This window comes from Aotus nancymaae, unplaced genomic scaffold (assembly GCF_030222135.1).
Source record: "Aotus nancymaae isolate 86718 unplaced genomic scaffold, 86718_ANA_hifiasm-v0.15.2.pri h1tg000015l_0, whole genome shotgun sequence".
NCBI lineage: Eukaryota > Metazoa > Chordata > Mammalia > Primates > Aotidae > Aotus > Aotus nancymaae.
Genome location: NW_026988426.1, coordinates 7,167,638 through 7,182,524, shown reverse-complemented (window position 1 = coordinate 7,182,524; position 14,887 = coordinate 7,167,638). Strand labels below are relative to the sequence as shown.

Sequence of the window (14,887 nt, the reverse complement as noted above, 5' to 3'; positions counted from 1 at the left end):
CTCAAGGTCCTCCAGTTAATTACATCTCCAAAGACCTCTTTCCAAAGAAAGTTACGCTGACACGTTCCAGGATTAGGACATGGTGTCTTTCGGAACCATTCTCAGCCTTCTAAACCAGGTAAGGCAGTGCAAGTACTAGCAGAAGTAGAATCTGAATCCCAAGTGAAATGAAGTGACTTGCCTGGGGTGAGGTACAAGATGAAATTCTGCACAGGAAATTCCATATGTACTGGTTGCCAAAATAACAAAAGCCTTCTGTACTGGTGGGTAAACTACCTTGTAGAAGTGGTACCATGCAGACAGAAGGGTGGAGTAGCAGCAGGGAAGTGGGTGCTGCTATTGGTGGTGGTGTCACGGCAACCAAAATTCCCCTGGTCAGTCCAGGTGGGCAGTGCTGGCATCTAGGTATGTACCCAGCTGAGCTGCGCCCAGCTTGCTGCAGCTAAGCACTGGGTTCTGGGTCCTAAGGATATGATTTAATGAGTAAGGCACAGTGAGAGTATGGTGCATTTGCCTGAGGTCAAACTATGCCTCAGACGGGTGCTTGTGACAACCATGCCAAACAAATCACACCAACAATTCCTAAAGGCCAAAAAATGACCAGGAAGTTACTGGAACAATTGAATGAATGCTTTATGCCACAATCTATGTCACTTGGAAGACAGTTTTAGGATAGACTCTATATAATTTACTTTATTTACAGAATATATTCTTAAAGTTTTGATTCATATATTAATTTTGATTACTTGACCAGTTGTTAAAGTTTTGTTTTATTTAACATTTAACATCATCCCTAAGTGACAGAGCTCTTGGGCAGAAGAACTTGGGCTCCAGAGCAGGGCCCATTCGGAAGACGAAACACTTGCTGGTCATATTTCTCCAAATGAGTTGATGTCTTCCCTGATGCAACCACATCAGGTGATTAGATGTTCTCTGTAAGTGCTTTTAGTTCTTTACCTGTTCTACCATTCTGGAGTCCACTATACTGTGAAGTCCTGGCTCTACCTCTCAAGGAAAGCTAATCACAAAGCAAAGGGCTACTACGGACTGAAGAACCACAGACTACACAGGATGGTACAAGCAGAGCAGCAGTGCATCAAAGAGGCCAGCCAGAATCTCCAGTTCTAGTGGCCAGCAGACCCAGGCTTACACCATTGTTTGCCAGGACCTAGCTTCCTGAGAGCAGCCAAGCCAGCCCCACTGAGCTTCAGTCTCTACCGTTGCACAATGGTGCTAAGAAGGCTGATCTCAAAGAGCTGTCATGTGAATTGTAAAACAAGAACACACATGTAAAATGCACCAAAAGTTCCCAAGTTTCTGAGTTGTATGAGTTTTACTGTCATCTTTGAACTTTTCTATATTCTTTATGTACAATGAACATATACATTAAAAAAAAAAGTGATTTAAGGGAGGAAAAAGCAAGGAAGTGCAATGCAATGCAATGCAGGGTGTAAACTCTGCTCATTACAGCCTCTGGATGAAGCAAAGACCAACTCAGGAAATGTCTCTGATCCACTGACCTTTTCTTCTTAACAGCTACTATTCTTAAGCCCAGCACTTTACAGACATGGGTTCATCTAGGCATTATAATATTCCTATTTTTTAAAACGAGGAAATCTCCCCCCTGAGAATTGGAACAAGACAAAGATGCCCACTTTCACCACTTCTATTCAACACAGTACTAGAAGTCTTAGCCAGAGCAATAAGACAAGAGAAAGAAATAAAGGGCATCCAAATGAGTAAAGTGGAAATCAACTGTCATTGTTTGCCGATATTGTGATTGCATACCTAGAAAACCCTAGACTCATGCTACACACCAACACCAACCAAGCTGAGAATCAAATCAAAAACTCAACCTCTTTCACAATAGCTGTAAAAACGTTGAAATACTTAGGAATATACCTGCCACGGAGGTGAAAGACCTCTACAAGGAAAACTACAAAACACTGCTGAAAGAAATCATAGAGGACACAAACAAATGGAAACACATCCCATGCTCATGCATGGGTAGTATCAATATTGTGAAAATGACCATACTGCCAAAAGCAATCTACAAATTCAATTCGATTCCCACCATCAAAGTACCATCATCATGCTTCACAGAACTAGAAAAAACAATCTTAAAATTAATATGAAACTGAAAAAGAGCCCACACAGCCAAAGCAAGGCTAAGCAAAAAGAGTAAATCTGGAGGCATCACATTATCCGACTTCAAACTATACTGTCAGGCTATAGTCGCCAAACAGCATGATACTGGCATAAAAACAGGCACACGGACCAATGGAACAGAATAAAGAACCCAGAAATAAAGCCAAATACTTAAAGCCGACTGATCTTTGACAAAGTAAACAAAAACATAAAGTGGGGAAAGGACACCCTTTTCAACAAATGGTGCTGGGATAGTTGGAAAATGAATAATAATGGTGCTAGGATAACTTCAAAAATGAAACTGGATCCTCATCTCTCACCTTATACAAAATTCAACTCAGATGGATCAAAGACTTAAATCTAAGACCTGAAACCATAAAAATTTTAGAAGATAACATTGGAAAAACCCTTCTAGATATTGGCTTAGGCAAAGACTTCATGACCAAGAACCCAAAAGCAATTGCAACAAAAACAAAGATAAATAGATGGGACTTGAACTAAAAATCTTCTGCACAGCAAAAGAAATAATCAGCAGAGTAAACAGACAACCCACAGAGTGGGAGAAAATCTTTGCAAACTATGCATTTTACAAAGGACTAACATCCAGAATCTACAAGGAATGCAAACAAATCAGTAAGAAAAAAACAAATCGAAAAGTGGGTTAAGGACATGGATAGACAATACAAATGGCCAACAAAAAAATGCTCAACATCGCTAATGACCAGGAAAATGCAAATCAAAACCACATTGTGGTATCACCCTAGTCCCGCAAGAAAGACCAAAATCAAAAATGGAAAAATAATAGATATTGGCATGGATGGGGTGAAAAGGGAACACTTACGCTGCTGGTGGGAATGTAAACCAGTACAACTATAATGGAAAATGGTGTGGAGATTCCTTAAAGAACTAGAAGTAAGAACCATCATTTGATCCAGCAATCCCACTACTGGGTATCTGCCCAGAGGAATGGAAATCATACAAAAAGGACACATGCACACAAATGTTTATAGCAGTACAATTTGCAATTGCAAAAATATGGAACCAGCCCAATACCCACTAATCAATGAGTGGATAAAGAAAATGTGGTATGTATACATCATGGAATACTACTCAGCCATAAAAAGGAATGAAATAATGGCATTTGCAGCAACCTGGATGTAGTTGGAGAGCATTACTCTAAGTCAAGTAACTCAGGAATGGAAAACCAAACATCGTATGTTCTCACTGATGAGCGCAAGCTAAGCTATGAGGATGCAAAGGCATAAGAATGATACAATGAACTCTGGGGACTCAGGGAGAAGGGTAGGAGGAGGCAGAGGGATAGAAGACTACACATTGGGCATAGTGTATACTGATCAGATGATGGATGCACCAAAATCTCAGAAATCACCACTAAAGAATTAATCCATGTAACTAAAAACCACCTTTTCCCCCAAAAGCTATTGAAATTTTTAAGAAACTGAATTAAGTAAATAAATAAATACATACATACATAAAGTGAGGGAATTTGGCTAGGTGCAGTGGTTCATACCTGTGGTCCTAGTACTTTGGGAGGCCAAGGCGGGTGGTTTGCTTGAGCCCAGGAGTTCGAGACCAGCCTGGGCAACATGGTGTGGGGAGGATAATTTTATGCCCTGTGGGGACTCAACATTAGCACTTGGGAAGAGACAGGCTGTATGCAGTGCTGCAGATTTAAGACAAGCCCTTGGGAAGACTGAATGCCCCGGGAAAGCCGCAGAGCAGCTGTCTGATCTCGTATCTACTAAAAATACAAAAATTAGCCAGGCAAGGCAGGGCACAGTGGCTCACGCCTGTAATCCCAGCACTTTGGGAGACTGCAGTGGGCGTATCACCTGAGGTCAAGAGTTCAAGATCAGCCTGGCCAACATGGCGAAACCCTGTCACTACTAAAAATACAAAAATTAGCTAAGCGTGGTGGCGCACACCTGTAGTCCCAGCTATTTGGGAGGTTGAGGCAGGAGAATCACTGGAACCCGGGAGGCAGAGGTTGCAGTCAGCTGCGATTTTGCCACTGCACTATAGCCTGGGCAAGAGCGAGACTCCAACTCAAAAAATAATAATAACTAGCCAAGCGTGGTAGTGCATGCCTGTAGTCTTAGCTTGTTGGGGAGCTGAGGCAGGAAGATCACCTGAGCCTTGGGAGGTCAAGGCTGCAGTGAGCTGTGACTGTGCCACTGCACTCCAGCCTGGGAATTCCTGGGCATGCTCTGTGAGCCACTCGCTTCCCCCATGTGTCAATCCAGTATTGGGACTGGAGCCTGCCCATGTTATCCCTTCACTGCCACCTTCAAGAAGGGTGGAAGAACCTCGTTCCTAGCTGATTTCCTCTAGCAGTAATACATTATTGGTGTCAACCAGCTGGGGCCCACCTGGCCTGACAGCAGAGGCTGTAACTGGCACAGACTCTGAAGAAATTGTCCCTGATGATGGAGAAAGAATGAGCCGGATGGGGTGTAATATCCCAGGGTAGATGTACCAGATACTTTATCTCCTTTGCAAAGGGCTGCCCTGGCTCCTCTGGGTGCTGCTTGCAAGTGTCGACAGCTCAGAGGAGCGGGATGAACATGGCCTCTGAGTCCGGGACACCACCCCATTTCACTGGCGGCTCTGCCACGAGTCAGTCAAGCGGCCTGGGGGAATGCCATGTCTTCTCCTGGGACTGTGAAACAAGAGGGCTTCTAGGCCTCACATTCTCTGAGTATCTTAATTTCACAGAGAAAAATTTCTCATCGTTAAAAATGTCACCCAAGAACATTAAAAATAAATCTCATTTTCTGTGGAAAAAGGCTCGAGTTCAATCTTGTTCCCCCTCAGACCCCCTAAATCTGGTATTTTTACTCCCCTCAAAAATAACCTTTTTAAAGGGCACCTGCCAACAGCTGTGTGGCCTTTCTGTGGAGAGAATGCTTTTATGCTTTGTGGGGACTCACCATTAGCACTTGGGAAAAGACAGGTTGTACGCATTGCGGCAGATTTAAGACAGGCCCCTGGGAAGACTGAATGGCATGGGAAAGCCGCAGAACAACCGTCTGATCATGGAACGCTGGCTGTCCCGAGACTCTACGCCTCCCAGAGACCCTTGGCCAAGGGAAGGGTCACGACTCACCAAGGCAGCTCTTCCTTCCTTATTTGTTTGTTTGTTTGTTTGTTTGTTTGTTTGTTTGTTTTAAGAGAAAAGGTCTTTCTATGTTGCCCAGATCTGGAACTCCTAAGCTCAAGTGATCCTCCCACCTTAACCTCCCAAGTGGCTGGGGCTACAGGTGCACACCACTGCCACCGTGCCTGGCTTTTTTCCCTGATCTTTTATCATTAATGTGAATCAGAAAGAGATCTTCATGGGTTCACTTGGATACTCTGGCCAAGAACCAAGAAGAGAAAAGCTGACTTTTAAAAGCATAGAATTTGTGTAACTTTATTCAGGTCTAAATCTATCTGAGCTACTTTCCACCCTCTATTCCAGACATGCCCTGTGATCTCCTCAACAGAATGGTGGCAACGCATTCTCACAAGGTTGAAAGGAACAGGAAAGGATGGAACCTCAGAGCCAGACGGCCCTTTGTGAGAAAAGGGGAGGCAGGCAGTCTGGCTTCTCGAAAGGAAAGGGACGCTGGGGATGATCCAATCCAGGAGTAGCAAACAGTTTCCATTTCTGTTGTCAACTCCAACAGATCAGTTGGGAAGCAGTTTCTTGGGATGCTCATCTTCAGAGGAACTCTGGGGCTGTTTCTGTGCCCAGCTGGAAAAAGTGCTACATTAGATTCCTAGGGTTGCTATCACAAATTACCATAAATGTGGTGGCTTAAAATGACAGAAATGTATTCTCTCTCAGTTCTGGAGACCAGAATCCTAAAATCAAGGCTCTGGCAGAACCATGCCCTCTCCAAAGGCTCCAGGGGAGAATCTTTCCTTGCCTTCCCGGCTGCTGATGGCTCCTGGTGTCCCTTGGCTGATGGCAGCATCCCTCCACTCTCTGCCTCTGTCATCCCTTGGCTTTTTCTCTTTGTGCGTCTCTGTGTGTACATCTCCCTCTCTTTTCTCTTACAAAGACATTGGTCATTGGATTTAGGGCTCACCCTTAATCCAGGATGATTTCATCTTGAGATCCTTAACTAGTTATATCTACCAAGACTCTATTTTGAAACCAGGTCACATTTTGAGGTTCTGGGCGGATATGTGTCTTGAGGGGACATTATTCAACCCAGTGCAAATGCCATGATGGTTTAGCAAGCTGGACATGAGTTTGAGGCTATGCAGGGATAGGGCTCATGTCTTTTGCCTTCTGATCTGCCATGCTGATCTAGCCCAAGCCCACAGCTTTACAGACGATAGCAGAACTGAGGTTCAGACAATAAAAAGGTCTTGACCAGTACCACATAACTACGTAATGCCAGAGGAGTCAAGAACAGAGAAAGATAAAGAGGTGGGGGAGGCAGTTGGGATGGGGAAGTGTAGGGTGGGAGGGGATGAAGACGAATATTACTGCCTTAATTGGGGAATAACTAAGAAGGGCATCTTTGCATTTAAAACCATTGGCCAAAGAGGATCTAAATGGGACAAGAAAATAACAACCAGCCAATTAGAGAGAAAATGTAGGCGTTTTAGAAGAATTAGTACCGCACTGGGGATCGGTTTGCAGAAGATCATCTGCCCTTTTTAGGCTAAAGGAATGAGAGTTCCTCTCACCGGGCAAAAGCCTTTCCAGGCTGGTCCCTGAAAGCATCATGCGTACAGATGCCTGCTGGTTGCCATGGTGAATGATGCTGATCTGAAGAAATGAATAATGTGAGCGTTAGGGTGACAGTGGGATTACTCAGTGTTGAGAGAAACAACACGGAGAGCCTAGAGCGGAGGAGGGAGAAGGCACCATTCTCGCAGCTTTGGTCTACTCCACCTCGGAGGGCACAGCTCTAACCAGACACGCTGCGAGCATCAGGTAAGGGATATACATGGCTCTTCTTGGAAATGGAAATGGCTTCTCTTTTCACACTTTGCTTGGAGAAGGGCCAGGCAATGGTAAATGAATAGCTAAAAATAGGGAAGAATTTAGAAACAGAAACAGAGGAAGAAAAATCATTAAGGGAGATGGATCTGGCCCTAAAAGCTGAGGATGCTGTTTGTGTCTTGGCAGAAAGCTCTTAAAAATGTCTGCTGAGGTAATTCCATGTGTACAGACAGCCAGCGGTAGACAGGAAGCCAAGAGAACATTTGTGCGTGACAAGAAACAGGATTCCTGATTACTCCTGATGGAAGGGTTTTACACAGGTGGCTGCCTATGTATCATAAGTAATGAATTAAGCTCTTTTCATTGTGGTCGAAAGTGTATTTATAGGGATGTGTGGGGTGGGGAGGACGAATGCGTAGACACCAAGCAGGGAACATAAACATTCGGTCTCCTTCATGATGACCTTCCCTGGAAGGGTCTGAGCACACCTGTCTCATCCCTTTCATTCCCCATTTTCTGGGAAGAAATTTTCAGCCACATGGAGAGACACTATTCACCTTCCTGAGTATCTTAGTTCACTGTTACTCTTAAAGAAGAAAAACAAGCATTGAGAAATCACTCAATGCTGTGCGACTTTTTGCAGCTCCTCTCCTGGAGGAAAATGGGCACAAACACAGGAGGGTGGGTGAAAGCGGAGGAGAGAGAAAGGCAGGTCATAATAGCCATCAGTTTGGCTTGATATCCAATGCAGGTGAAAATCCAATTGACAGCTGTTTACTATGTCACTGCAACCCAAAATAAAACCTACTGGGTTTTATGTGCGAGAGGAGGGGCGGAGGACAAAGCAGGGTGAGACCTTTATGTGAACACACATAGGCTATGACTGTCTCTGTACTTCTGATCACGGGAAATCAGTAGAGAGAACTGCATGAGAGAAACTAAAATGCTTGAAGATGGCTCTGTCTTATCAAAGTGGGGTCTGGCAATCTGAAGAGGGCTCATTTGATTTGTCTGGAAAAACAGCAACTGGGTCTCAGCCCTGGCACCTCATTTTGCAATAGCGTCTGTAACTAAACCCAGCAGCCTTGCATTAGGAAATGCAGTGGTTAAGCGGCTTTGAGTCTTTATCTCTATTAGCGGCATGACATCCGGTTGCTCATCCATAAAATGGGAATCGAGCTCAGAGGGTGTGAGGAAGAATAAAGGAAATTAATTACTGTCTGTGAATCATCTCGCATGACCCGTGACATAGCAAGCGCTTTCTGTGAGTGGTTACCATGATTAACATTCATAATACCAGCAGAATTAAATAGTGGTAGTTATGCTGATATTAGGGGCTGATTATTTTCACCTATGACATAAATTTCCTGGTACCGCTGGCTTTGAAAAAAAAAACAAACAGGAGCAGAGGCTTTGGGGTGAAATCAGCTGCCAAAGAGTGACGAAGCGAATTTCCACTCACCATGGGCAACAGAACCAGGAGGCTAAAAAAAAAAGCAGTGGGCAGAATGTTCTAGATCACTGAGTTCACAGTACTTGGAGCAGAAACAGGAGGTCAAGAAGGAAAATTTAGGTGAATCGATTGCCTGAGGGGAGGTCACAAACCTGAGGATGAAGGTGGAGCCTGAGGTTCTATTGATTTCTCCTTACCTTTTCTTCTTTTTTCTTAAAGGGATGAGAAAGATGTTGTTATGTGAAGGATTTCGGCAAGGGTGAGATGTGGCTGGGATTACACGGGTGCATGTCTCCTTAGGTCCGAAGGCCACCAACTTTGACATGGGACGGCCCCGGTTTTAACTTTTGTCCTGCCTTTTCTTCGCTATGCCTAAATAACAGAACCTCTCGGCCTCCACTTCTTTGTCTGTAAGATGAGGGCAATAGGAGTGCCCGTCTTAAATGTGCAATAAATGGTGGCTATGATTATGATAAGTACATACTTAAATCGGGGGATGTCACTCTTCACTTTGATTCTGGTTCCAGAATCGGGATGAACATCGAGGTTGGGAACATTTCTCATACAGGAGCCATCATCTCCTGGTCGCCCTCAGAGCCCTGCCTGGAGGACTATTACCATATTATGTATAGGCCCACCTGGAACAGCATCTTCTCTGGCTATCTTCGCTACAGCTTCCACCACGAGGAGAAGGTGCCTCGAACGATCAGCTCCGTGGTGCTGGAACATCTCGCCCCTTCCACTTTCTACTTCCTGTGCATCAGCTGTAAGAAGGCTGCCTTCCCTCACAGGCACTACTGCACCATGTTCCACACCCTGGATAAGAGTCCGCTGGCTGCTGGAAGCTCCCTGGTAGACCCCCAAATCTCCCTTTGGGTGCTGATGGCCATTCTACTGGCCTGCTTCACAGCCGTCTTGGCCTTCATCTGTCTCCAGTTCTGGTGTGTCCGCTACCATGAGCCGCGATGGTCTTACAGAGCTGGCCAGATGGAGGAGGCCAATGGGTTGGTGAGATGGCCAGAGGAGGCCCCAGCTCTGGGTCAGAGGGAGGAAGACCTGCAGGGGCTCCCCCTGGTGGAAGTGCCACGCAAGAACTCCAGAGATGGAGCTGAACCGGACCCTGAAGTCAACCAGGATGCCTCTGATGCGGGTGCCTTACAGAGGGAGGGTGGTGACCAACTCGCCACACTGCCTCATTGTAGGGAATAAGAGCGGGGAGGAGAGGGCCCACATCATGTAGCCTAAAGCTTTCCACACAGTAGGTATTTTGTACAAATGTGTCTATAGACTACCCATTTCTCTCCCATTGTGGGTCACCTGGGTTGGATGAGTGCCCCATGACAGAGCTTCTCAAGCTGGAAAATGTATCCCCCGGGGTATGCCAAGGTACAAACAGGGCATCTCTGCAGCTGTGTCCACTCGGGAGACATAGTTAAGAACTGAAAGCATTATTTTAACATTAAAACAAATATGGATATGTTATAAAGTAGAAAGCAGAAATTTGCACAACTGACATCAAACAGTACTTGAAGGAAATGTTTGAGTTGCAGGTGGGCTCTCTGAGGTACACTTTTGGGCAAAGGCAGATGTCCAGTTTCCTCCGCCCTTGAGGGGATTATTTGGAAAAATGTGAGAAGCTTCTTTTAGGCCATCACACGCCACCTGTCTCTATTTCTTTAAATCATGAATTATCTTTACTATTAATACTTTCCTTTAAATTGACTCATTTTTAAGTGTAAACTTATTTTCAAAGACATCCTTATCTTATTCCATAAGTGAAAAGCCAGCACCCTCCTGCTACAAACAGAAGGGAACAGACATAAGAATAAACATCATGAAAGTAAGATAATATTCAATCTGACTTAGCTTCTACTGCCTGCCAGTGACTCTGAGCTTCATGCCTGCTTGCTTGTCTTTGACAAAAAGAGATCCAGTGTTGGAGAGGTAATAAAGACACATTAGTACCCATATTTGTCTTTCTCCTTGATACAGCATAAGGTTTGAAAAGAGAATCGAAAAGGGAAGTGCTATTTTTACTTTGTGAGTCCGTGTTAGTTTTAGTTCACAGACCTGTGAACCACCCCAAATGCTGTCAATAAGCTTCCCTCGATTTGAGAAAACTGCCTTGATCAGACCAGACTGGTTGTTCTGGAGAAGATGCCTGTACTTTCCCAGCATCATCCTAAGACCTTCCAAGTGCCCTCTTGTATCTACGGAGGACAAAATTCCAGAATCACAGGACGACACTGCTATGAACCAACTGAGAAACAGCAGGAGCTGAGAGGCCAAGACAAGAAGCCCCACATCCCTATTTCCTTGCCCCCTCAATTAAGTAAATCCTCACCTGACTGCTCAGCCTTCACAGCTCAGCATCCAGACCAGAATAAGGGTCTGCTTTTGCTCTTATTCCTGCTACTTGTGAACAAATAAAGATTCATATACTCGCAGATGTTTCTGCTTGGCTCTCATTGCTGCCCTTTCCCTTTCTTTTTAGAGATAGAGTCTCACCCTGCCACCCAGGCTAGAGCGAAATGGTACAATCATAGCTCACTGCAGCATCAAACTCCTGGGCTCAAAGGATCCTCTTGCGTTAGTCTTCCAAGTAGCTGCTGGTGCACGCTGCCATGTCTGGCTAATTTTTAAATTTTTTTTTTTTTGTAGAGACAGGGTCTTACTATGTTGCCCAGGCTGTTCTCAAATTCTTGGTTTCAAGTATCCACCTGCCTCAGACTCCCAAAGTGCTGGGATTAAAGGCATGAGCCACTGTGCCTGGCATTGCTGCCTTTATCTCTGCAGCTTCATGCTCGTCTAATTCAGGGACACTTTTCTATTTGTTTTTTCTAACCAACCCTCTTCTAGGCAGGGTAGGTCAGGACTACTTACCTTGGATCCATAGAGGTAATAAGGCTGGACGTTGGCAGGTTTGTCTCGTTGTGGTTCTTGGGTGAAAGGAATGGCAGTCCGGACAAAACTAGAAGAAGCAAAGGGATGGGGAAGAGTTAAAATGGTCCTAATATTCTTCTTCATGGGACACAGATAGCAGGAGCACTTCCTGACCAGGTGAAGGTTTGCTTTGGTACAACTGCACTGTTGGTTAGGTGACTATAAAGGTACTAAACTCTTCCAACATTTCTTCCCATTCAACTACTGTCTCCTTTCCATAGATGGGAAAACTTCAGTCTAGATTCCTGGGCTCAACCAGCGGCTTGTGGCTGCTCAGAAGGACACTAGGCAAGAAAGTTAAGAGCGGGGTACACTTGAACATGGCTTTCTCTGGAGCTCCACTCCTCTACCTCCAGTTTGGTTTCTTGGGAGCACAGTTCAGCAAACTCTTTCTCAAAAGAGCCAGGCAGCAAATATTTTCAGCTTTGCAAGCCAGACAGTCTCTCCTGCAAGTACTCAACTCTGCTGTTGCAGCATGGAAGCACCACAGACAGTAATAAACAAATGGGCACGACCGAGTTCCAATGAAACTTTATCAATTACAAATCATTTTCACCTAAATATTATTATTCTTTGGACTTCTTCCCCTCAACCACCCAAAAGTGTGAATACTATTCACAGCTCATGGGCTTTACAAAAACAGTCAGCAATTAGATGTGGTCTGTGAGCCACAGTTTGCTGCTCCCTGCTCAAGAGCGTTAAAACTCCTAAATCTTTACAGAACTGGAAATCTATCTTACTTAGTGTATGGATTCAGGTGGATTTGTGCACATCTCCCATATCCTTCCATTCTTTCAACACATACTCATTTAATACTGGCCTGAGCCAAGCCTTAGGGATACCTACAAGATCTGAAGATGAATACATTTTTTTGCATCCTTTCATACCTATTTTGTATGTGAATATATATGCCTCACCTCTTCCACCAGGTTATAAGCCTTTGTTGGGATAAAGAAATTAGGTCTTGTCTACCCCAGTGCCTGGCCCAGGGCTGTGTGCACCTTGCAGGAGGCAAGTTCCACTTGTTACGCATGTGTGCTCTGCAAATGTATGCTGTTTGCATGCATGCTTTCAGATATGTGGATATCCTTATAAGCATACAATCTGATGATGTCACCTCCTTTCCTCAAATTCTTTCAGGGTTAATAAAAGTGTAATAAACATTGTACAAGCATACAATCTGATGTCACCTCCTTTCCTCAAACTCTTTGAGGGTTAATAAAAATGCACGATCCTGCCCTGGCCTCTAGAGTACTGCACAATCTGTTCCTGTGTTATCTTTCCCACCTGACTAGTTTCACTCTCATCAACCTCTTAGAGAAACCCTTAGATACTTGCCTGGAATATTCTTCTCCTGCCTTTTTGCCTTAATTAGTCCTACTCATCCTTTGCATCTTAACTTCAGCATTACTTCCTCAAAGAGGAAGCCTCCCTTGAGGTTTGCATGACTTTTTGGACTAAAATAGGTGGTGCTGTCACTTCTGTCATGGCCCTACGGGTTTTCCTTCATCTTCTTATTCACTGTTCATAACGGTACCTTTGTTGTGTGATTTTTTGATTACTCACGTCTTCCTCTAGCCTGAAGACTCAAGAGGCAGAAAGGTATCTGTTCACCAGGGCATGCCCCATGTTTTGCTGGGGCAGTAAAACACCCAAATGGGCAACTTCAGAATAGTACTAGAAAGAGCCCTTCAATGAGAAGACCTAATTGTTAATCACATTCAACTGTCAACCAGCTCTGTGACCTCAGGCAAGCGACAGAGCACAGAGCCTGTGCCCAGGAGGTGCTCTGAGAGACACCTGTTGCAGGAACCACTCACATGTGTGCTGATCCTAGTTTGGAAGAGGCAATGGTCACTCTCCCAACCCCTGCCCACCCGCCTCTGCACAGGGACTCCCTTACCGGTTCGTGGACCCATTGTAGCAGTAGTTGGGGAGAAAGTCAAAGTTCAGTTCCCAGAAGACATGCAGGGTGATGCGGCCGTAGGGGGCGGACACATTGTGATTGGCCTCCCGGAACATGGCATCAAAGCTGTCCAGTGTCATGTGCTTACAGAGCAGCCGGTGCGTGAGCCGGTTAATCTCCAGCAGCCACTCCAGCTCCTGCCCAGAGAGAGAGCCCACAACTGCTGAGGACGCGCTTGTAAGCCTTACATGTGTGTGCTTTATCTTACTGATCCGTTCATGCAAGTGACAGCTGCTCAGACAACTTCCCGACCATCTACAGGGGAACTAGGACCCTGCAGTAGCAGGTGACAAGGTTTCCTTCTTCTGAGAAGTGGAAGGATTGTCAGACTATGCTAGGGGCAAGGTAGGGGAAGGGGAGGCTGCATGCCTACCCTGTGGAAGGAGACCATGAACCCTGTGCAAATCCCCTGATTACATCCCTTTGGGTAGAGAACAAGCTCACTTGCTTTCCAGTTTCTATATCAGTGAGAAAAAAGCAATAATAAGAGCTACCACTGATTAAGGGCTTACTGTTAGGTTGAACCCTATAATGTTACTGTTTTTTTAAGGTCAAATACTGGCAATTTTGCATGGTTCAACCAAATCAGTATGTGCCAGTTTTACATGCATCAACTCATTTAAAGCTTATCAAACCCTATGAGGTCACTATTGCTGTTCTTATTTTACACATATGGAACCCGAGGCTTTGAGAAGTTAAGTAACTTGGCTTCAAATCCAGGAGACTCCAAAGTTCACATTCTTAACCGCCATATACTCTAACAGCTATAGAAATTTTAAAAAGAGGTGGGAGCAGAATGCCTCATCCTTTGGAGTATAGGCCCCTTGAGGTATCACATAGGGGTGGCAAAGGCATGGCTACAAGCCATGGGCAAGCAGTCTATAATCAGCTCATAATGACCTGAAATCTATGTGCACTGTGGGCCCTGAACGAAGGAATCCCATCTTCAGGCAAAGTGGAATACAGTGGACAGTGTCTGTCTGCACACAGCAGGACATGGCATTTGTTGGGAAATGGAAGAAGAATGTAACTCTTTCAACACGCTTTGGTCTCTCACTGTCCTGTAACTTCCCCCCACTGCTATCAAAAGGAACCAAAGCACAGTCTTGTGTAGAGACAGAAAGCACCTGAGGCCACTCCTGTGTTGTTTTGGTTAAGCCATCTTTAAGATAGGTACAATGGTCCCTCATCCATAGGGAGGGGAAATGGAGGCCCAGAAGGTTAAGTAACTTGCCCAAGGTCACCATAACATGCCTTAGGATGTGAATCCAAGTCTCCTTATCGTGGCCCCTAAGACACAGTTCCCTGGAATAAGGACGCAAGAGCTGTGAAAGTCCTCTGAAAGGTAAAGATGGCTTTACAACATAAAGGCTAAAAAAACATCGGCAAGGCCAATTCATTAGAGTATGGCCAG

The 14,887-nt window shown here is 44.9% G+C and overlaps 2 protein-coding genes across 7 annotated transcripts in view; one reads left to right on the top strand and one right to left on the bottom strand.

Annotated features, from left to right (window-relative positions):
* The window catches only part of CYFIP2 (cytoplasmic FMR1 interacting protein 2), a 142,926-nt gene that overhangs the window by 51,065 nt on the left and 76,974 nt on the right, over nucleotides 1-14,887 (bottom strand). For all 4 annotated transcript variants that reach the window (XM_064376481.1, XM_064376484.1, XM_064376482.1 and 1 more), the window contains 2 exons: nucleotides 13,411-13,610; nucleotides 11,448-11,535 (listed from right to left, as the gene is read on the bottom strand). In XM_064376481.1, coding sequence (XP_064232551.1) covers nucleotides 11,448-11,535; nucleotides 13,411-13,610 — 288 coding nt within the window. The remainder of the gene's footprint in view (nucleotides 1-11,447; nucleotides 11,536-13,410; nucleotides 13,611-14,887) is intronic.
* FNDC9 (fibronectin type III domain containing 9) lies at nucleotides 6,760-11,011 on the top strand. Of its 3 annotated transcripts, XM_012455607.2 has the most exons (3): nucleotides 6,760-7,102; nucleotides 8,784-8,823; nucleotides 9,092-11,011. In XM_012455607.2, the coding sequence occupies exons 2-3, from the start codon at nucleotides 8,786-8,788 to the stop codon at nucleotides 9,771-9,773; spliced, it is 720 nt and encodes a 239-aa protein (XP_012311030.1). In that variant the 5' UTR covers nucleotides 6,760-7,102; nucleotides 8,784-8,785; the 3' UTR covers nucleotides 9,774-11,011. The 3 variants fall into 3 exon arrangements, with proteins under 3 accessions (XP_012311030.1, XP_012311031.1, XP_012311029.1); XM_012455608.2 differs by lacking the exon at nucleotides 8,784-8,823; XM_012455606.2 differs by lacking the exon at nucleotides 6,760-7,102 and having other exon boundaries at nucleotides 8,680-8,823.

Coding starts and splice junctions, on each gene's coding strand:
- FNDC9 (XM_012455606.2), top strand. CDS start 8,723: ATGAAGGTGGAGCCTGAGGTTCTATTGATTTCTCCTTACCTTTTCTTC. Junction 8,824..9,091: donor TGTGAAGGATTTCGGCAAGG/GTGAGATGTGGC, acceptor TTCTGGTTCCAG/AATCGGGATGAACATCGAGG.